The sequence below is a fragment of the Populus alba genome, chromosome 14 (genome assembly GCF_005239225.2).
Source record: "Populus alba chromosome 14, ASM523922v2, whole genome shotgun sequence".
Lineage (NCBI taxonomy): Eukaryota > Viridiplantae > Streptophyta > Magnoliopsida > Malpighiales > Salicaceae > Populus > Populus alba.
Window position 1 is genome coordinate 4,869,689 of NC_133297.1, and position 22,643 is coordinate 4,892,331.

The 22,643-nt window shown below is 33.1% G+C and overlaps 2 protein-coding genes across 4 annotated transcripts; one reads left to right on the forward strand and one right to left on the reverse strand.

Annotated features, from left to right (window-relative positions):
- Positions 1–6,093: 6,093 nt before the first annotated feature.
- LOC118041374 (squamosa promoter-binding-like protein 8) lies at positions 6,094–8,793 on the forward strand. Of its 2 annotated transcripts, XM_035048673.2 has the most exons (4): positions 6,094–6,444; positions 6,729–7,462; positions 8,075–8,232; positions 8,464–8,793. In XM_035048673.2, the coding sequence occupies exons 2-4, from the start codon at positions 6,789–6,791 to the stop codon at positions 8,616–8,618; spliced, it is 987 nt and encodes a 328-aa protein (XP_034904564.1). In that variant the 5' UTR covers positions 6,094–6,444; positions 6,729–6,788; the 3' UTR covers positions 8,619–8,793. The 2 variants fall into 2 exon arrangements, with proteins under 2 accessions (XP_034904564.1, XP_034904565.1); XM_035048674.2 differs by having other exon boundaries at positions 6,094–7,462.
- A 9,244-nt stretch (positions 8,794–18,037) lies between these two features.
- Positions 18,038–21,755, reverse strand: LOC118041373 (squamosa promoter-binding-like protein 7). 2 transcript variants are annotated; one of them, XM_035048672.2, is made up of 3 exons: positions 20,551–21,670; positions 20,164–20,282; positions 18,038–18,900 (listed from the first exon to the last, which is right to left on the reverse strand). In XM_035048672.2, exons 1-3 carry the CDS (start codon positions 21,222–21,224, stop codon positions 18,455–18,457), a joined length of 1,239 nt encoding a protein of 412 aa, XP_034904563.1. In that variant the 5' UTR covers positions 21,225–21,670; the 3' UTR covers positions 18,038–18,454. The 2 variants fall into 2 exon arrangements, with proteins under 2 accessions (XP_034904563.1, XP_073260415.1); XM_073404314.1 differs by having other exon boundaries at positions 18,816–18,953; positions 20,551–21,755.
- Positions 21,756–22,643: the final 888 nt, after the last annotated feature.

The following is a 22,643-nucleotide window of genomic DNA, read 5'->3' on the forward strand; positions in this document are numbered from 1 at the left end:
TTACAGTGGAAACCTAGTTTAATTTTGATGAGTTCACGAAGGAGGTTTTTACAATAAATGGGCTTGTTGTTATCATATTAGATATGAATTAATAAATATACAGATCTAAGATCTAAAAAATTTGAAAAAATAGTCACATGCTTACTAATGAGCATCCGAAGAATTGAAAGGTGAATAAGACGTCGAAGAGGTGCGTATAAAAGGAAATTAAGGTGTTGGTTCGAGAGAAACATGAAAAGGCAGCTCTTAATTATCATAATATTAATTTTAGAATAATGGAAGGTGGCCGTAGAATTATCAGTCGCTCAGTACCCAGCCATTGGAAAACCGACCACATGCTCACTGAAAAGAATGATATGGTCTCTTAAAGTACATATACAATCAGAGTATTTCGACACTCAATTTTCAACGAGAATAATTAAGAACGTTCGGTAACGTGGTGCTTAAAAAATTTAAATTTATTTTTATATTTTAAAAATTATTTTAATATACTGATTTTAAAAATAATTTTTTAAAAATAAAAAATATTATTTTAATACAAGTCAACATAAAAAAATACTTTAAAAAACAATCACCACATTTTATCTTAAAATACATAATATAACATTTGATGTTAATAGCTAGCGTTTAGCAGTTTCCATCGAATTCATCTGCATGCAGGAAAATATTAGCCACGCTTTGTGCATGCCTGCTCTCTGTCTTTCTTTTTCTTTTTTTCTTTTTCGTATTTTTATATATATTTTCACAAAAAAAATAAATAATTTTATATATATTTATGCCCCAGTAAAAACAGGGTTAAAAGGACATGCAGCAGCTCGCTATTATTGAGTTATTTTTGTCATCGGACTAATTAAGGTTTTTGCTGTCTCCCAGCTGGCTGTCATATGGTAGTAGATATATATAGCTTTCTTTAAGGCATCCTTTTGCAAACCCTAAAAGCTCATTTCTCTAATTTAGTGGGTGTTTTTTTTTTTTTTTTTTGTTGCGGATGAGGTTCACCCGCAATCATATATTTTAGTGTTTGGTAACATAAAAAAAGTGATTTTTACTGGTGGGACCTATCAATTTTAACGGCTGCACCACAGGTTCGAAGAAGCAGCAAAATGCTGCTTCTCGTGATGAGATAACAATCTGAACAGTGGAGCATGGCTTCACTGCGCACTGTTCACATAAACAGTTTTTTTTTTTACCAGTGCACAAAGTTTTTTTTTTAAAAAAAAACTAATACAGTTAATTAATTGCACTCGTATTGTTCACGTGAACGTGAACAATATTTTTTTTGTTTTTTTAAACATTAGTTTAAGGTAAAATAAATTTGTTCGTACTATAATCTCAATTTTATTCCTGATAATATTTTACTTAATTTTATTGCACGCAGGATAAATCATGATAACTGTAGTTATTGTCGAATGAATTTTGTACGTAATGAAATTATTGATTTTTTTTTTAAAAAAAATTGTGTTTTGCTCGAAAAACTAGTACTTAATATTATTTAATAACATTACATAAATTAAAAGGATATCACATGATGACGTAGCATTTGTGAAATTTGATCGCAATTCCAATTATGTTATTGCTAGGCCTGACCCAGTTAAAAAAAAATTCAGTTTTTATTTTTATTTTAATATATATATATATTTAATTATTTTATAACCTCAATTTGAAAAGCATTTTTTTAACCAAACACATTAAACTACTTTTTCTTTAACCTCAATTTCAATCACAGTTTTAACCAAATATTTATTTTTTCAAACCAACTTTAACTAAAAATATTTTTTATAGAATAATTTTTTTCAAACCACAATCACAACAGCTACCGCAATACCAAACAGCTAAATTCTGTGTGCTTAGGCTAGGGATAGATGTAGCTATGGCTACTGCTATGGAAACAAAAAATCAATGGATTCTTGTCTGTGTCAAAGGTTAGGAAGCATCGTTAATTTCTCATTTAAAACATAATTAATAGCTTTCGTCAGGGACAATCTTGTCAATGTGATAATATGTCGGCGACGGCCTGGAGAGAGAGTGGAAAGTATCTCTGTTGGAGATTGCTTTTTTGCCATCTTTTATTAGCTTTGTCTAATATGGCAAGATAAGTAAATTCTCAAGAAATACCGATAAGGCCAGCAATTAATCTCACGGTTGGAATCCTTCATTCCCTGCCAAACCTTGAGCTTTTAAATATTAAATCTTTATCTGTCAAAGAAAATAAATCCTTGATGTTGCTAATTTTTTTTTTGAATTAATTAGGTTAATTGTTAGTAGTTCTATGTCTAGTGACCATTTGAATGATACGTATTCTTTCTGATATATATATATATATATATATATATATATGCACTCTGCCGTGGATAGACAGAAATTGTGATCCAATGTTGGAAAATAGAAATGTAAAGGAAAACAAGAAAATAAAATGATGTCAACTATAATAACTCATTGAGCTAATAACACAAGTTATTTGATTACAAGCAATAAACTTAAAAAAATCTTAAAATTTACTTTTCAAATAACCAAATGCTAAAGGATTAAATTGAAAAAAACATACAAATGAGAAAAACTAACAATTATAGGTTAAAAAAAAACTTGAGGCTACTTAGGCCAACTTGCTTAACCTAAAAGCTATGTTATGAAACTGAGATAACTCGACAAAAAATAAAACAAAAAAAATAAAAAAAACCTACATTTTAAAAAAAAAAAACCAATGTTGAATGTCGAGTTATGCAATGGAAAGGATTATAAAATTAATAATTATAAGAAAAAAAAAAGGGCTTAAACTCACTTGAATCAACTCGTCAAACTCATGAGTAAGGATTGAGATTAGAAGAACCCTACAACGAAAGAAAAATGATGACAACCTTTGTTAGCTTATAAATCGTGCCCCTGGACATTTGATTAAAAGCATTAAATGTGAAAAAATCATGAAGATCAATTCTCAATAAATTAAATATTGAAAGATAAAATTAAAAATAAAATCAATGATACAAAAGGATCCAAAAAAAAAATTATTATTAAAAGAAAAAAAAAACAGGTGCGAACCACCTAGGTTAACTTTTCAAACTCATTGGTCAGGTCATGAGATCATGATAATTCTCTCTCTCTCTCTCTCTCTCTCTCTATATATATATATATATATATATATATATATATATATATATATATAAACAAAGAAAACCATGAAGCATATTAAAAAAAAAAACACTTCAATTAATGAGACCGAAAAAGAAAAAAAGTCTAAAAAAAATAGGAAACCCATGCTAGCTTATAAAACTCGTGACCTAGGCCATTTGATTGGAGGCATCAAATCTGAAAAAACCACAATTCCTAAATTTTAAAAAATCAATTGTTAGATAAAATTGAAAAAAAATCACAAAAAAAATTAAAAATAAAAGAACAATGATATAATTTGAAAAAAAAATGAGAGGATGGATAATTTTGGATTGAAGTGCTAAATTAAAAAGAAAAACAAATTCCACGAAAGAAACGGACAAAGAATGAGGATCAAATCTAAAAAGATTAATTTGAAAAATCTTGATTCAAGGATGAAATTGAAAACAATTGAAAGTTTATAAAAAAAGCAAGGAAAAAATGAAGAAAAAAAATAACCATGATCAATTTTGAAAAGCTGAAAAATGAAAACTCTAGATTGATGGATGCAATTGAAAAAAAAAAAAAACTTACAGAATAGCCATGGATAAAAATTGGAAAATCCAAAGAGTGAAGATTCATACGCAAATATACCCAACCAAGAGAACTACCAGAAATTTTAAATGTCAGACGCGAATCTTAAGAGATGAGAGAAAAAAAAAAAAAAAAAACCTTCTCTGGTGACAATTTGTCCATCAAAAAGCAACACGCATCGCCTGCTTTGGAAGAGGATGTTGCAAGGAATCCAATGACATGATGAAAGGAATATCTTGACCGTTGTATGAAGGTGCACACACCACCAAAGAGCGACAACCTCTGCCACGCGCTTGATAACTTTTTTTTTAAAAAAAATTACTTCAAAAAATCAATCTACTTCTCAACTAACCTATTTATAACTAAAAATCCACATGAAAACATGCAACCAAGATAAAAGTTGATTTCACTATGCTAAGAATAAAGAAAATACACAAATACCCCCACAAGCAAGCATCAATAATCAATGACATAAAAGATAAAGAAGTAATTAAACCATACAAAAAGAAATAAATTCTTAAGAAAGACTCTTTCAAGGGCAGTGAAGATTTTTCACTAAAAGAAATAAAAATACATATGTATCCCCACTAAAAATAAAAATGATAAATGGATGACATGAAAAAAATCATTTTACCGCAAACTTAGTATTCTAACTTGATTTGAGGAACAATAAAAAAAACATCATTTTATTATTACAATCCATAATAAATTATTTATTGTATTACATAATTTTCTCCATGCCATATATATTTTTGGTAAGTATAGGAGACCCATGACTCCAAGAACATCGATTTGATTGACATGCATTTAGAAGAGCATGCCGCTCATGATCAAAAGAAGAAGAAAATCATACATCCCAAGCCGGATTCGTTGAAAAGTGCTCGAAGACCAAGAAATTAAAACCTAAACTTGCTTGTTACGTTAAAGCAATAACGTTGCACTGATGGCCTTGGCTTGGCGGTGAGAGGAGCTTGTCTCCTTCCGCTGCTCCTGAATTCAAGTCTTCATGTGCATGTCTGTCATCTCTGTAGTACCTTACATGCTCATTAGGTTTGCAGGGTGTTTAGTGGGCCATGGGATTAGTTGTGGTGCGCGCAAGCTGGCCCGGACACTCACATAAATAAAAAAAAATCATCTAACATTTTTAAAAATTAAAATAGTGTGTTTCGTTGGTTTATTGATATGAAAGATAAATATAAAACATGACATAAATGTGTTTGTTTGAATCTACATTCATCATAGTTTTTATTTAAGGACTTTCTCTTCATGAATTATTTTATCAGTTATATTATTTAAAAATAATAAAATTATTAATAACATGACAAAACTAAAAAAATAACACTTCACTGCAAATTTAATTAGGGATTTCATGACCCAAGGATAGAACTAAAAACTAAAATTAAAAGGAGTTTAGATTTTAGATGTTTTAATATTTATACTAAAACTATAAATATTATTAAAGAAGGGCTGAAAAAAAAAATTTCTTGCAGGAATCGGGGCTCTGCTAGCCCTCCTGTCTCTGCCCCTGATTCTACCATATTAAATATGATTGTACATAGAATAACATATATTATATTGGGAATATCAAATATGTGAAATTGCTCAGGATAAGTTTTTCTCATGCTAACTTAAATTATTTTAAATACGATTTTTATACTGGAAGGTATATCTTATGAAACACAGGCAATAAATATTTTACTCGTGATAATAAACCAGTATGCTAATGTAAAATTAAAGGCAAGGGCAGATTTTCTCTTCATGGAACAACTTATATTCACAAATTAATGACAATTGGTTTGGTTTCCAGTACAATATATATAATTAATAAATGCAAGAAGGGACAAACCCATCTTACAATCATCTCAATTTTAATTTCTTTTCATCACCAGCACACGATCGAGTTCATTTCCTGTGTACATGCACATCATGGCTCTATCAAACACATTGCATAATTATCAAGGGATGAGGCGAAAAACACATCATCATTACATATCCAAGTCCAGTCCCTTTCAAAATAGACGAAGTTGCCTTGAATTTCTGAAATCACATCGCGAAAATAGGAACTTGAAAAAAAATGTGAAGCAGAAACTTCAACATAGACAGTCACAGTGGCCCTTCTGTGCAAATTGATCAAAATTAGCAAGGGCAAAGCAGCGAGTGGGTAGGTCCCAAGTTCTTGAGGGAGAAACCGCGTGGCATTTTAACCTCTTTACCAAAAACAACAGCACCGTTATTATTGTAGCCAGCCAACATTTACTACGAGGTAGGCCACAGCTTTTCTACGAACCCCGACTAGTCGGGGAACCACACCCCCAGCCACGTATTTTAACTTTTTTAACACAGAATTCCATTGCAGTGGCTCTATCTACAAATATGCGACCATCAAGTGGGTAAAATGGTAGTTTTCGGGTTTACACACACAGCACCCAATTACCTCTGCACAAGCCGCCTCATAAATCAGTTTCTCTCTCTCGGAGACTCTCACCTAGCAAGCTAGAGAGAGAGAGGGGGAGAGAGAGACTGGTACCAGAAGGAAAGAGAGACTCGTTTAGTGGCTTTAAAAAGTCGTAGACAGAGAGCTAAATAAAGAAAAGAGAGAGGGGAGCTAGAAGGGGGAGGCTTTTGAGAGTTTAAATGGGCAACACCCCAGTTAAAGAGAGAAAAGAAAGCAGCAATTGAAACTCTGCAAATGGCCAATTTTAGTGTTTTTGAAATTCGCATCCTCTTCTTCTCTTTCAGTTCACTGACTCGGTTTAATTTCCATAGGTGAGAGAGAGTGTTTTTTCAACTTGTAAACTGTTTGTAATATCCCATAAAAGCCCACCTTAACACCGACATGTCTCCTCAAGACAGTCTTACCTTTCAAAAAGCAAAAACCCCACTTCAACAAAACCACTCAGCATAAATCAAAGCGAAGCAAAAAAAAATTAAGAAAGATCAAATCTTTCCCAGCCACTACCTTTTATCTTCTCTTTTGTATTCATCTATGTATAGGACCAGCTCCTTCTCTTGATGATCATAACCTCTTCCTTCCTTTGTTTCTTTTACAGGTAAATTAAGCTAGGTAGACTGATTAAGATTTTCATATTGTCTAGAGAAGGAAGAACAAAATGTTGGAGTACGAATGGGGAAACCCGTCAACAATAATGTTATCAGGTGGAGATGATCAACAAGCCGGAAGCAACCACGAAGTACAAGATCAAAATCGTCAAGCTAGCATTTTCGATCACTACACCACTCAATCTTTCAACGACAACAACCTCATTCCTCAACATAACTCTCCAACAATAATGTTTCAGAACCACCCCACCACCACCAACGCTACACATCACAATATCAACTCTTTTTTCGATCCTCGTGCTTACGCCGGCGCCGGCCCCTCCTCTTTTCCCACCACTCATCATCCTTCCCTCCTTTCCCTTGATCCAATCCCAACAGTCACATCAGTCGCAACTGCAACCTCTTATTTCCTTATCCCAAAAAGTGAGGAAATTCCTCGTTCTAATTCCGACTTGATCACTTCAAGGATAGGACTGAATTTGGGAGGAAGAACTTATTTTTCTTCGGCTGAGGATGATTTTGTGAACCGGCTTTACCGCCGGTCTAGACCGCTCGATCCCGGTTCTTCATCTAATGCTCCAAGATGTCAAGCTGAAGGGTGCAATGCTGATCTTACTCATGCTAAACACTACCATAGACGCCATAAAGTCTGCGAGTTTCACTCTAAAGCTTCGACTGTCATTGCCGCCGGGTTGACTCAGCGATTCTGCCAGCAGTGTAGCAGGTTTTTTAAATTACATTATTGCCCTTCCCATGCACTTTCTCCATTTTATCCAACGTTTTGTAGATGGTTGTATGATAGTGATTAACCGACTACGGAGATGCGATCCCAAATTACTCTATTACCCCTGTGATTTTTTTCTCGTCATGATGATGTCCAATGATTGGTTGCCCGTACATGGGTTAATCCCGAGGGCATTTGAGTCCGTAAAATATACCTTCCGTTTTACGTACCATTTCTTCTGTTCTTATATCAAGGCAGCATTACGTACTTGAATTAGTTTAATTTAAATAATAATATAAGCTTAGGATTTGAAATTACAAAAACTACCTCAATATTCTTTCTTCTTTTCAATGGTTCCTTCTCTGCCTTTGATATCCGGGCACGGTCAGAGAACACTCGCCTGACGACAATACCCCTGGGGTTGTGCTTGGCGACCAATGATTGGTTGGGCCGTACATGTGGAAATCCCTAGGGCATTTGTGTCCGTATCTATACTCATTACGTACTGATTTTTTCTTCTTCACATATTTAGACAGCACGTAATTAATTAGCAGCTCTGAGCATGGTTTCGGAGTAATTGACAGTGATTGGTTACGTTGAATTTTTCAACAGGTTTCATCTTCTCTCAGAATTTGATAATGGAAAGCGTAGTTGCAGAAAGAGATTAGCTGATCACAATCGTCGTAGGCGAAAATCACACCAAATTAATCAAGAAAATCAGAAATCGCATCTAGAAAACGCCGCCATTTCCTCATCTGAGATTCTCACAAGTAAGCTCCGCTTTCCATGTTCATATAATTAATGTCATGTTGAATCGATATGGATCAACATTTTAATTTATAAATGGTTTATCCTGTATACCATTATTTTTTATATACATTAATAAATTTAAATTTTTTTCACTTGTTTTTTTTTGGCTTAAGAAGTATATGCATGTCTGAGCAAGATATGTAGGAAATCAATTTAACTTGCATGGTATTTTCTTATGGGAATTTATATAGGGTCTCCACCGGACTCTGTAGCTCATCCTACTTCATCGGTGACGGTGGCGATGTCCCCTCCTCGAATGTCTCTGGATTGTTTCAAGCAAAGATCGTATCAAGCCACTGCTTCTTCTTCTACATCTTCAAGCTCACTGTTTTTCTCAAGTGGGTAAAAAATGTCAATGACCTGATCATCAAGGAGGATTTAATATTAACTAAGCAGTAACATAGTGTTACTCCAGTGTTTTATTTATTTTTCCCTCTTAATTTACTCTCTCTTTAATTATTGTTGATTAATGCTCACTCTTGATTGTGTTAGTAAAAAATGGAGTATCTGCTCTGCTAATATATTTCTCTCTTCAAGCGATTTAATACCTGTTGATGTGGTAGCCTTTCATACATTTTTCTGTATTCACCGGAAGATGTATCCAAAAATGGAAAAAGTAATCACTGCCAGGAGGACATTTCTAACAGAAGTATCTGTTTGGTTTCAGAAATGGTTAGATAGGCACGGGGATGCAAGATTATTATCATTTAGGGCATTCCATTATTATCCATTTGTCGGATCCTTACCAGGATAAAGGCTGTAAATCAAACATGCATAAAAACAAGAAAATGAACATGCATGCGATATTATCAATAATCTTCAAAGAAATTTATAGGAAGGAGATCAAGTTGTCTGCTAGCACTGATGAGAAGCTGCACTAAGCATGGATAGTTAGCTATTTAGAACTTAGCTCAGATGAGCTTATCTCTCTTTCCCTATCCTTTCAGTCTCTGTAAGTGTTTTCTTCCCCTCTGTCTCATGAAGGGAGTGTTGCAGCTGTGAAAATATTAAGACCGCCCATAAGCCACATTACCTCTAGCCGCACCTACCAGGCCAGGTGGTGAAGGTCTTGGGAGCTCGTGTTCGGGTTCTTTGAACAAGAGGTTTAGCCTACTTCTATCGCGCTTTTCTTGTCTTTGAGATAGCATTTCATGTGAAGTTTAATTGGTGCGTTGAGCCTTTGGCCAGTGGCAAGGAACAATTACAAGAGAATTAATAAAAACCATCTGATAATTATATGAAATTTACTGCACTGCAGAAGAAACTGCAAATTATTTTCAGTAAAGACTTTCGCAGGCATTTGCCACAGTGAATATTCAGGGTAAACATATAAACATGATATGGTATATAATTGAAAAAAAAAAACTATTAGCAAGTAATTATTAATTAATAGCTATTTTATGATTTCATTTTAAGGAAAAAAAAATAGAGGAGTCAAATACAATATCACAATGAATCTTTTAAAAAATGATTTAAATATTTCTGTCTAATAATATAAATATATATTTTTTATTTTCTTTCTCATTTCCCTCTTTACATGTATATTCCTTTTCTAAGAAATAATTCTTACAAAAGAAATGGTGTTCCAATAGTGACCTCTCCTAATTAATTGCCATTAAGAACTAGGTATCATTAATTAACTTCTCCTGGGACAACGTGCATTGTTCTCATGTGTGATTCTGACTGAGAATTAATGGACTTAATTATCCTGCGGCATCATATAATAAAGTTACATGGCAGTGGATCATAGATTATATATTATAAAAGATGATGCTGAAATCTCACGTTAGTTTTTATTATATAGTATACAATCAGGGACGGATTCCCATCAAATTTCAGTAGGGGTAAAATAATATAAGTATATAACTAAATTAATTAAGATCAAAATGTCTAAAAATTTATATATATTAAAACACGACTTCACAAAATTCTATTTTTTTATATAGTTTACAATTTCTTTTTACAAGACTTTATTTATTGAAAACATCATAGAAATCTTCTCACTTTCAAATATTTTTTTTTCAATATAAATAATTAAATAATCATTCAACCAATCATAACTAACTATAAATTATTTATTTCAACCAACCAACACATAACCATAAATTATTTATTTCATCAATTTGCATAGTATTTTTTCAAGTTACATTAAAAATTCAACTAAAACATAATTAAATCCATTTCAATCCTATCAACATAACAACACATACTAAATAAACATAACAAAAAAATATTTACTTTGGTTTCAAAAGTTCGCATTCCCCACTTTAAAACGAGCAGCCCTACTTTCAACATTCACATCCAATTTTTCTTTTTCAATTATGTTATATTTAAAGTCATTTACATCATATTCCATCCTAAGAAAATCACATTTTTATAATTTCACTTTTTCTCAATTTAACATTTAAGAACCCTAATTCAAAACTTAAGAATTTTGCATAAACATTGTTAAAATTTTCTTAAACTTGTACAATCAAGTTTATAACATCTTGCCTAATAATGATATGAACTTCGAATGTTTACCGGTCAAAGTTTTGTGCTCGTCCTCTTTTTTCCTTTTAATACCATGAGTTTCCTCTCTGCTCTATTTCCCTCACTTAATTTTGCTCTTTAATTCTTGAGTTAAATATGTTTAAAACTCTCTACCTTATCTATCTTGTTTTAAATCTTGTTTTCTATCCAGTGTTTTAGTGAGGAAACTCAATTTTTTTCAGCATCGGTAGGCAGTTTAAAGGGGAAGAAGAAGCTGAATTTTCAATTTTTCTAACTTATTTATGAAAATGCCATTAATGTGTCTACATGTTTTTTGCCAGACTATTGATATTCTCGCATAACCTTTTCAAACTTTGATTACCCTAAAATTTTAACCCAAGATGAAGAAATGTTTGAGGAGGATCCTTGTAAAATTTCATCTCAATCCGACATTTGAATTGAAAGTTATGCTTGATAGCGTAAAACCGGTCAATATATATAGTTTTACGTTAAAACCTGAATTTTCTTATTCAATTATTGCTAGAATCGTATCAAGTATTTTAATATGTCCTTGAGATCATTTTCATATTCCATACTATATTTATTTTTTTTTCATCATTTTTTCATTTACAGAGTTATTTCAATTTTATAGTAACGTTATTGATTTTTAATCGGGGTTCATACCAATATTTTTTTCACGCAGTTCTTTCTTAACTTTTATTTTTATTTTTTGAAATTATTTTTGCATTCTCAAAACACATTTAATTTTAAATTTCTTCTAATTAATTGTTCTATCCATCAAAACTCTCGTTATGGAATTCCGCATCATATATACTTCAATTGATTATTATTTGCACTTTCTGCAAGCGACCACATTTCCCACATGCTGGTTTCGTCCATGCATCCAATTGATTGCGGGCTAAAGTTTTCACAGGAAATAATCTCTCCTAGCTACAACATGTTATGTTGGGATACCTTTTTAATGATCTTGAAGCCTCTTTGCACCTTCGACGAAATTTAATCGTGGGTCCACGCCTCATCTGTTTTGTACTTGTTTAATATTTGTTTATTGTGCTTTCTCCGAACCATATTTTGCTAATTTATTTGGTCCCAAAAGAGAAGACAAGAAAATTAACAAGATTTCAAATCAAATCATTATGTCTAACACCCTTGGTTATATGTAACGATAAATTAAATACCCTTATCTTTATGAGTCAATTACAAGAAATTGATTTGAAGCTTGATTTGGGGCCCCGACACTAACACCGAAAATGTCATACAACAAAAAGCTAGCTTCTGTCAAAGTTTCGGATGGCTATATTCGATCGAAGTATATAATATTTCCCTTTCTCGATCCATGCATTTTGGCTTCTAATGATAATTTTGGATGTCCAATGTTATTCCCATCTATGGCATGGTTTATTGCACATACAATTTTAGTAGAAAACAGAAGGAATGTTTAAATATCTAGTCAAGCCATGAGAAAAGAAAAAAAAACTTCAAGGATTTCAAACCGAGAAGCAAGTTCAATGTCCTCTCGCAAAATTAATATATATATATATATATATATATATATATATATATATATATATATACACATACTCGTGTTATTTCTACAATAATCCAGTTTGTGGAGGGTAAAGAGAAAAAGACAACCTTAAACATCATTCTATTTGCTGCTGCTGCTGCTGCCCCCAGTCCTTATCTCAGATCTAATAATTATCAAAGGGAATTTAATATATGATGATGGGATCGTCCACCATCGGACACTGGCAAGAAACTTCTGCATGAGTTTGTCTCACTCTTGATGATCCTATTGAATCAAATTCCAGGAAATTTCCTTCTCTGAATTCGCGGGATCGAAATTAAATTCTTGTGACATGACGGTGCCACAATCCCTAGCAATGGAGCCCTTGGCGCAATATTTACGAGGGTTTGTTGTCATGTGTGCGTCATATATGTCTAGTTAAGTAGCCAGATTTTCCTATGATCATATGTGTGTGATATATATATATTTTTATTTTTTATTTATTTTTTTTTTGTGGGGGGGTTTACATTGAGAAATGGGTACTCTTAAACCAACTTTTATACGCTGAAATTAACTAAATATATGATTTAATCAAAAACAAACTATACATCCACGAGGATCAAGAGATTGAACCTATGTGATGAGTTGTTTATTAATGTCTCTTAGAGGGTGTTTGATTTAGAAGTATGGTGGTTTTTTTTAAAGATATAATACATTTTAAGCAAAAAACCATATCACACTTCAAAACTATAAAAACATATTTTTTATTTAAAAAAAATTACAAATTACCCCACATCCAAACACTCTCTTAATCTCGTAGGCCACCTAATTCAAGATTTTAGGGAGTTCCTAAGCTTTTGCTGCTGCCTCTAAATTAAGGGCCTATAGTACTTATCTACTTGTACTGTGAATCCTGCTGGTGACTTTCCTTTGGGCCACCAAAGAAACCTTGGTGTGAACGGCAGAAATTCAATGAAAATTATCAATTACTGATCACTTCTAGCCTTCCCTCATCAGCCAATAGATTTCATATTAACTTAAAGTGGACCAACAAAAATCTAATATCATGTATCGTATCTCTAAGAATCTGGAGAAAGGTCTCTTTCTCGCACCTTTCACCTCATTTTTTTGTCCCCTTGGTCCCTTGCTCTGCTCTTGGGGGGGGGGGGGGTGGATCTCTTATCCCTTAATCTAGACTAGTTAAGATGAAAATTTAAGAAGGTAATTTAACTGCAATTCAAAATGTTCTCATTCTATTCTCAGAAAATAATTCATTTAGTCTACATTAAAATTAAAAGTTTAAGATTTAGTGTTTAGAATTTAGGATTAAAGGGAAAAGCGGAAAAATTAAGGGGGGTAAAGAAAATTATAATTATAACTTTCTTGCCTTTGGCAAAAGATTAAATCCTGTTTTCATATTGATTATTGAGAACAAATTTGTAAATCTATAAAAAATAAATTCCATCATCTCTTCAACCTGAGACCACATTTAGGAGCCCCTTGCAAGATAATTCGTACCTCTCTCTTCATTTTCTCTTCTTGTCCTAGCTTGGAGACCACATTTAGGAGACCATATACTCTCCTCTCATATTTTCTTATGTCCCAAAATTACTTTCCTCGTTTTCCACCCTTCCAAACACAAAGTGCAGTAGTGACCTAGAAGCCCAAAATTGGCCTGAGGAAACCACTATTCATTAACCCAAAAGTAAACGAAACGAAATGGTCAAAAGAGAAAAGGAGCAAGAGTATAAAAAAGTCAGCGGAACAATTAAATTTGACTGCTATGCATTCGAGTCAATGCAAAATAAAGTAATTAAATAAATAAATTATCTGAAATTTAGGGTTAGTTTAAAAATACAGCGTACTGAAACTGTTTTTAACTCCGATTATAATTTTAAAAATACTTTGTTGATTAACATGTATCATAATTTTACATACATCCCATTAAAAAATCTTTTAAAATCTCAGTTAAAAAACTATAATTTTTTACAGATTTTTTTTTTAAACAGCACAACTGAAAAAAACTCTCTTAGCTACAATTAACGTAGCAAGTTACAAATCCTCCCTTAGCTGTCATAATCATCAAGTCATGGAGGAACTAGTTTTTTTTATAAAAAAAAAGTGGTCCATGATTTTGGTGACTAAGAAATTGATCTAACCTCTGTGCTATACAGAGGCAAGGAAGGTACATTGGCGCTTGCCCCATGGAACAAGTGCAGCATTTGCATTAGCTCCCCAATCCCCAGTTTTTATGCTCGCCCCCACCACACATCGATCATCTTTCATCTTTCATCTTTCATCTTTCATCTTTCATCAATGCAGTCGGGCCCTCTGCTCTGATCATCATAAACTTTGTGATGAGGATGTGGAGCCCATTAATAAAGGCAACTGCTCACTCCATTGCTACTGCTCATGGAGGAGGGGAATACTTTTCAAACCCTCTGTACGCAGAGACTTTTCTTTAGGGTTAGTAGGTATACTGTGGGGCTGCAACTGATTTTTGGGTGATATGTGTTTTTGCAGATTCACGTGCACTGCACGTGATCAGTATTCAGTGATTGTCCTTTGCCTCCTTTGCGGTGGTGGGACTTCATCCACAGCTGGACAGAAATGTGGTGGTTTGTGAGAGGTCATTATACCCTGGTTCCTCTTCGGATAAAAACAAAGGAAGAGACAGATCGGTCTATTTTCATGCCTAATTCTTTTAATTTTATTTATTAGCAGAGCGATGGTCATTTTAACTGTTTAGTTGGCAGTTGGGGTGTTTTTAGAATAGTGTTTAAATATAAGATTAAAACTCCTTCCTTGTAGACTTATGTATAGCTGAAATAATATTATATGAAGTTTATTTAAATTAGCAAAAAAAAATACAAATCTTGTTTGGATTCTGAAGATGTCCAGGAGCTAGCATTGGTGATTAGGTTTTGTTGAAGTTATGACAAGACTTTCTTTACCTCTACAGAAATAGGTTTGATATTTAGCCTCTAGCACTGCAGCCCATCACCAGTTATTGAAGGGGGAAAAAACTCGCTTGGTTGGAATAGTCAAGAAAACCAGAAGTCTCTTTGTTTTTGGATATACAGTACTACAACTTAGTTGAATCAACATATTGAATTCTTTTAATATGCTTAGTTGACATAAAAGTTAATGGATTTTAGCAATTTCGGTCTAATATGAATATTCATACACTAAAATGACATTAATTTGAGAAATACTTGATGAAAACATTAATGAACATTAACAATAGAGCCTGGTTAAGAATTTCTTGAAACTCTTGGGACATAGTTGATAAACTTTACATGTTTGGGACTCAGTTAAAAATAACAAGTATACAAGTTTGGGACTAGATTGAGGTCTTCTAAAACATTTAAAGCCCTTGGTGCATGAGGCCTTGGAAATTAAACAAGAGTCTTTTAAGAGTTTCATAATTGCTAGCTTGGAGGTTTTACTCATTCAGTTAGGCTCATAAAATATGGAGGTAAAATTTTCTCGAATCTAAAAAAAATAAAAAAATTAGGCAATCTCCGCTTCCAAAATTCATGTATAGGGATCGTTTTCGTGATGAGAAATGTAAGATGGTGATGCACACACACATATACACTGGAAATTGATAAAAAGGAGGAGTGCATGCTGCTAGCTAGTGCCACGACAGGATCAACAGTGCATGGTGCGTGGCCACATAATAGTTGTTTGGAGGCATGGTGATACTTTAATAAGCCTTCAACACCAAGCAACTCTCATCAAAACTTGAAAACAACTAGTCTTGTAACTATCAATAGACCACTCGTGGAATCTCATACTATATTTGGTTGCGAAGGACGCTTTCTCGACTTTGGAATTGCAGGCGTGCACTTTGAGAAAGAAGCTTGATTGGCTTCAATCAACTTTCGAAGATTATGAGAAAATTTGCTTTTATTTCTCTCCAATGTGTGGTGTTGGAAGTGTCTTTCGAGTGTGCGCACATTGGATGCTAGCTTTTTTTCATAGTTATATCACTTGGAATATTGTTTGTTTGTTGTGTCTTTGGTGTTGTGATGCATAAATATCTTTAAAAATATTATTTAATTGAAAATGCATAAAAATAAATTTTTTAGATTTTTTTTAATTTGATATCAATACATTAAAATCTTTCAAAAACACCAGTTTAAAGAAAAATAATTTTAAAAAATAGTTTATAATACAAAAATACTCGTTCAATTTAAGAGCTGGATTGCAATTGATTTGGTCTGAGAATTATATCGTAGTTAATAAAGTAAACTGATGATTTCAACTAGGTTTTTTTTTTAGTTTTATTTTGAGAGTTTCTAAAATGAAATGATGATTTTTACTAAATAAAATCCAAGTCGAGTTTGTTTTGGGTCGGGCAAATTATTGGGTGGAATAAATTTCATAATTATGCTTTTATCTCATGGTATCTTTCTCGCATGTTGTCTTTGCTTACGATGAACAACTTGAAAGTTGTGAAGTAGCCTAGATAAAAGAAGGAGAAGGGCCCTCTTCTTCTTTTCTTTTTTATCTTGGAAGATCAGAAAGGTTTTCCAATATGTTCTTTATGGCAGGCAGTCCGACTTTACTTGGGGTTTTAATTTAACTAAAGGAACTTTTGTTCTAGCATATGCTTTCCCTGACATTTTCCCCCCAAAAGTAGAGCACCGGTTTGATGTTGCATTTTTCGTGGCACAATGGAAAGCTAGAGGCATGTTTTGTTTATATAATTAAACAAGCCTTTCATATCAATTAATTTCATACGGGAGAGAGTCCCACAAGCATGACACCTTGAGATTTTGATTTCTTTCTAATCTTGAAAGATGTGACGAATTATAGATAGAAAAACATCATTTTTCAAATTATTTTTTAATTTTATTACTTGTTAGATTTGGTTTTTTTTTTATTTTTTTTGAAATATTTTTTAAAATTAATTTTTTTTTAATTTCATTCTACTTCAGTATTTTAATATATCATATTTGTTCCTTATTTTTTAATAATTTAAAAAAATAAAACATTAATAAGTGTTTTTCATTTTACTTTCTCTAATATAACTAAATACTAAAAACTGTTTTTCAGCTTATTTTTTATAACTCTATCAAACATAAAAATATATCTATTTTTCAAAAATTCACATTTTATAAAAATACTTTCTAGTAAACAAACATAGTTAGTCTCCATAATCTAATCTAAAGCAATCTAGCTAGGGTTCAATCCTAAAAGAAGGTTTAAAAATATATTTTATATAAATATATAAATTCTTGTAGATATTTTATTTTGTCAAAGAATTTTCTCAATCTAAATACTTAAGTTGTTAGGTGAGGTTTCAATATATTATTTCTATTATTCTCTAACATACTTCTTCAAATGAAAGTTTTTTAAACTTGAAATTTGCATAAATCACATTATATTGTGCTATTAATTAAATATAAAAACCCTTTAAATTTGAAACTTATACAGACCCACACTATCTTTTGCTATTAATTAGATTTTTAATTAGAAGAGAGAATGAATATATGAAATTCAAATTCATTATTATTTAGTCATTAAATGAGATTTTAATATATATTTATATTATTCTCTAACATATTAAAAAGAATTGAAGAGAGGCCCGCACAAAACGATGAGCATGTGGTTTAATTCAATGCAAAGCAAAAAACCTTATCAAGACTTGACATGCCACGAATTCGTGCTATAAAGTGTTAGGTTAAGATTGAGCAATCTCGTGTTTAGTTGCCATTATCGAGTTTGGAACCCTATGTAAACTGCCAATGATAAGCCACAGATCATGTAAAAATACCAACTCGGAAAAATCCTTAATGTAAGTCAATTAAGAGCCAGAAAAAAAAAATGAAAAAGAAAATGGTGTATGCTCCTCTGTAAACTCACATATATAATCAGCTATCCTTAGAATTAGTTTTGAAGTGAGATCTACTTTCAACTACTGCAACTTAGAACTTGAAAGAAAAACAGTGATTCAATTTGCAAATTGCTCCAAGTGCATTAATTATTCCAGTCACTGTACACAATTGAATTGAACTTTGAAAATTATGGTAAAAATTAGAGACCGAAAACAAAATAAAAGTTTCCAATCAAACAAGAAAGAATTATACAGCAAGTTGAACGATCCAAAAGCCTCACTGACCAAACAATTAACACCAAATGCAAAAGAATAAAGAAGGTGTTGTAGATTAATTTTAAACTACATGGGCTCCTTCCAAGGTGGTCCATAACTCAGAACACTCTTCTTCCTCTTCTTTATTTTTCCCTCTGGGAGACAAGAATCCGAATGCTGCACTTGGAGCCTGCATGAGGTCCAAGGTCACATGTGTGCTGGTGTCGTTTAACCGGTCCCAATCGCGCGGCTCGGACAGCACTTGTTGCTGATGGGTTATAAGAAAATTGGAGCTAGGTTGGGACTCACCAAGGTCTTCCATGGCATGGTGGTGCATGTGTTTTTCAAGAATAAGCTGTCTAGTTAGGATGGCTGCGCGGTGTTCTGCAATCAATTCACGGAGCGCGGCACTTGATCTTGAGGAGAGATCAGATGGAGAAACCCAGGAATCAGCTTTGGATGACAGAAGAGAGAGAGCACATCCTGTCTGCGACGCTATGTATGGAAATCTCCCAGCCATCAATCTTTCTGTCGAGGAGAAAATTGTCCATTCAGTTTCTTTCATGTTCATAAATTTTCAACTGCGTTTGCAATTCACCGATGATTAATGATAGCAAATAAAGCATAAAGATCATTCTATTAGAACCAAAATCACTTGCCATCTTCCTCAAAGGAATATACTTAAGTTGATTATCGTAAAGCATCTGTAATAATGTTTGCCAAGCAATCTCCACCTTCTCCGAGAGGTAAAGGCCACGAGTTCATAACACTCCTCTCATCCCAAACAGGTTTTCTGTCTGTTTAGTCCAAACATCTTTCCTACTTCACTTCTAATTAAAGTTCATGAAGTCCCCAGTCGAAAAGGTGGGATTTTTGAAAAGTACCGAGTAAATAATGGTGATATGGTATATCAATCATGAAAAATCTTTTTACATTAGAGAGTGTAAATTGAAGATCAATAATTCAAATCTAAAAAATAAATCTTCATGATGCAGCATTAATATTAATGAAAGTTCTAGCAAACCCTAGATTATGTAGTTACAATAGTAATGATTGCTTTTCTCCTTAATTGAATGCCTCGTTGAGCTACCCAGAAAGGATAATTTTCTCCTCTAAAACTCTTCCCTTCCTAGCATGAACAGAAGTTAACCAAGGTTAACTGATATCATGTCGGCTAAACCTATCTACAAGTAGTAATAAATGCATTGATACCATATCGGGAGACTATCCAGCCAGCCTAGTCATAACTAAAGGCGTCCGATTCAACTGATAGTTTAGTTAGCAAGTCCTCCTTCAGTAACATAAAATTTATTTTACTTGCTCATCTTTTTCTTGTGTTGGGCATCCACAGGAGCAGTCTCAAGTACACAAGCACCTAATAAAATTTCAGACAGGAGCACGTTTTTCCTATTACCAGCAAGCCCTTACAAAAGCAGTCTTGCAGGCCCTTTAATTCAAAATCTGATCCAGCTAATTAATACTTCGTTATTTCGAATTTCTGCTTCGTGATTGCAATTATTTTTGGGAAAAAGGAAAAATAATGTTTGTTTAAAGTGTTTTTCAATTGAAAATTATTTTTTAAAATTTATTTTTGCTAAAAAAGTGATAAAAATCAAAACATGGTTTGAAAAGTAGAAGCTAGAAAATAGGGCCCTTCCGTTTTCCCGATCAAACAACAATATGTCTTATTCCTGACAATTCTTTAGAACAAAAGCTAGACATCATTATCTAATTCCAACAATGGAAATTGAATGGATAACCAACTCAATTACAAGATCATTACATACATACCTTGAGAGGAATTCCTTGAAACAGGATCCTGAGAGCTCTTTCTTCTTCTTTCATTGTGCCCTGCCAATCTCCTCCTACAACTCCTCTTTGCATCATCAAACTCTGACACTACATGAAACCTACACAAATAACAAGCTAAGCCCACTATCAATCTCATCAACAATCCTTTTTTGCAATTACGACTTCACACCAGATTTTTTGTTAGGACAAGACAACTGAGAAAACTACGACTATTACAAAGGGAGGGAGGGGGAGGGAGAGAGAGATAGAGAGAGCGAGAGAAAAAAAGACCACTGAGGAAAATCCCAAAAATCCAGGAACAGTTACTATAGGCGAAATCAAATAAGCTGGCTGTAATTGAGAGACGGTGAGGAACGCCAGTGTTACCTGCTACACTGCTGACAGAACCGCTGCTCCAAACCTAGCACAATTACTTTAGGAGCCTTGGAGTGCATCTCACAAACCTTATGCCTCCTGTGATAATCTTTAGCATTCAACAACGCCACATGGCACCCCTCCACCTGACACCTCGGCACATTCACTGACGTGGAAGAGGAGGGTCCGTCGTGAGCACCACCACCACCACCACCACCGACGCTGTAGTAGGGTTTGCCTCTTTTGCCTATAGAAAACCCACCAACCTCGTGTCGGTCACTCACCGGGTGGTTGTTGTGATTGTTATTACTAGTACTGTTTTCAAAGTAGTGTCGCTTGCCTAGCTTCAAGCACATTAGGTGCGGGTCCGGAGGCAAGTTGGACCCATCCCCGGCATAAAGAGAGAGTTGCTGATAACTGTTATTGTTGCTGTGGTGGTAAAGCCAACTGTTTTGGTAAGGAAACAAGAACCCATGTGCAGAAGTGCCTTCTGGGTGGGTGCAGGAGCTGCCGCTCTCCACCACACTAGTGGCGGAGGTGGTGAAGAATGTGTCGGTAGCAGCAGCAGCAGCAGCAGTGTTATTACTACTATTAACCAAGTCAAATCTTGAAGTATTAAGCTCCCATATATCCCAGGGAAGATTTGCATGATCATTCTCTTGACCTTTGTTCCCGCCATTTTCCATCTTCCGTTCTTTAACAAGATTAATTTGTACTGCTTCTTGTTTCTGGTCCTCCTTCTCTCTCTGTGTCCGGGACAGTACAGTTGTATGTAAGGGACTTCGCTGTTTTTGAGTATAAGAAAGATGCAAGGAAGAATGCAAATGGGTAGAGAGAGATTTGGTTGAGGTTTGCTTCTATTATGAAAGAAGAAAGTATTGAGAGAGACAGAACTTTGGTTGAATGAAGGTGCCTGTTGTCCTCGATGAGTGATAAGAGAGATCATCAGCTTTGAATTAAAAAGCTGTGATATCACAGAAAGTAAAAGACAGAGAGAGAGGAGAGAGGGAGGGAGGGAGAGGAGGGATGTGGCATGTGGCATGTGTAGGAGATGTGGTACACGTGGAAAGATTTAAGGGGGAACTGCCCCAGTGGATTGAAGTGATTTGATTGAAGAGAAAGAATCGGTTCTGGTTCTTCTTCACCATCAGCTTCTATATTAACCCAACAATTAGGTTATAGTACAGTGATTGTTTAATTCAGTCCAAAACCACAGGACAAAACATTTCTTGTCCATTGTTATTTAACAGATCGCTACTAATTTCTTTTTTTTTATTCGATAGTTAAGAATTGAATCGGTTTCTTCATTACCAGGACTAAACTAATATTATTTACAGACAATTTTATTGATGTATGTTTTATGTGTTAAAAATAAATATATTTTTATAAATATTAATTTTGATGTTCTAACTCAATAATTTAAGAAAAATAACCATCTCCTAACTAAGTGTTATAGATAAAATTTAATAAATAATAAATTGAATATACATGGCACTTCCTCGTAAAATAAAAAGTTTAGTCTGTTTGTTTTTGCATGAGTTTTTTAAAAAAAATAATTTTTTTTTGTTTTAAATTAATATTTTTTGATATTTTTAAATTATTTTGATACGCTGATATCAAAAATAATTTTTAAAAAATATAAAAAATATTATTTTAATACATTTCTAAATGAAAAACGTTTTTAAAAAAACAATCATAATCATACTCCCAAGCATACTTGTTTGTTTATGTGTTTCAAAAGCGCTTTCAAAAAAATTTTAATTTTTATTTATTTATTTTTTATTTCAATTTAATATGTTTTTAGTTTTTTTAAATCATTTTAGTGTACTGATATCAAAAATAATTTTTAAAAATAAAAAAATCATTGACATCTATTTTAGCACGAAAAATTATTTAAAAAATAACCACAACCACACTGCAAAAAAAAAATCAACCTCGTAATGAGAATGAGCAATAAAGATAGTTTGGCAATTTAAAGATTTTTTTGGGTACGTTTGTTTTTAATAATTAAACATGTATTAAAATTATTTATTTTTTCAATAAAAGTTTAGGTAATGTTTGTTTTAGTGGTTGAATTTCTGTTTTTTTTTTTTTTATTATTTTTT

What these genes read in the sequence shown, in the direction of transcription:
- LOC118041374 (XM_035048674.2), top strand. Translation starts at nt 6,789, where the DNA reads ATGTTGGAGTACGAATGGGGAAACCCGTCAACAATAATGTTATCAGGT. An exon ending in TTCTGCCAGCAGTGTAGCAG is followed by an intron (nt 7,463 to 8,074) that starts GTTTTTTAAATT and finishes ATTTTTCAACAG; the next exon opens with GTTTCATCTTCTCTCAGAAT. An exon ending in CTCATCTGAGATTCTCACAA is followed by an intron (nt 8,233 to 8,463) that starts GTAAGCTCCGCT and finishes GAATTTATATAG; the next exon opens with GGTCTCCACCGGACTCTGTA.
- LOC118041373 (XM_035048672.2), bottom strand. Translation starts at nt 21,224, where the DNA reads ATGGAAAATGGCGGGAACAAAGGTCAAGAGAATGATCATGCAAATCTT. An exon ending in TTCTGTCAGCAGTGTAGCAG is followed by an intron (nt 20,283 to 20,550) that starts GTAACACTGGCG and finishes TTATTTGTGTAG; the next exon opens with GTTTCATGTAGTGTCAGAGT. An exon ending in TTCAAGGAATTCCTCTCAAG is followed by an intron (nt 18,901 to 20,163) that starts GTATGTATGTAA and finishes TCTCCTCGACAG; the next exon opens with AAAGATTGATGGCTGGGAGA.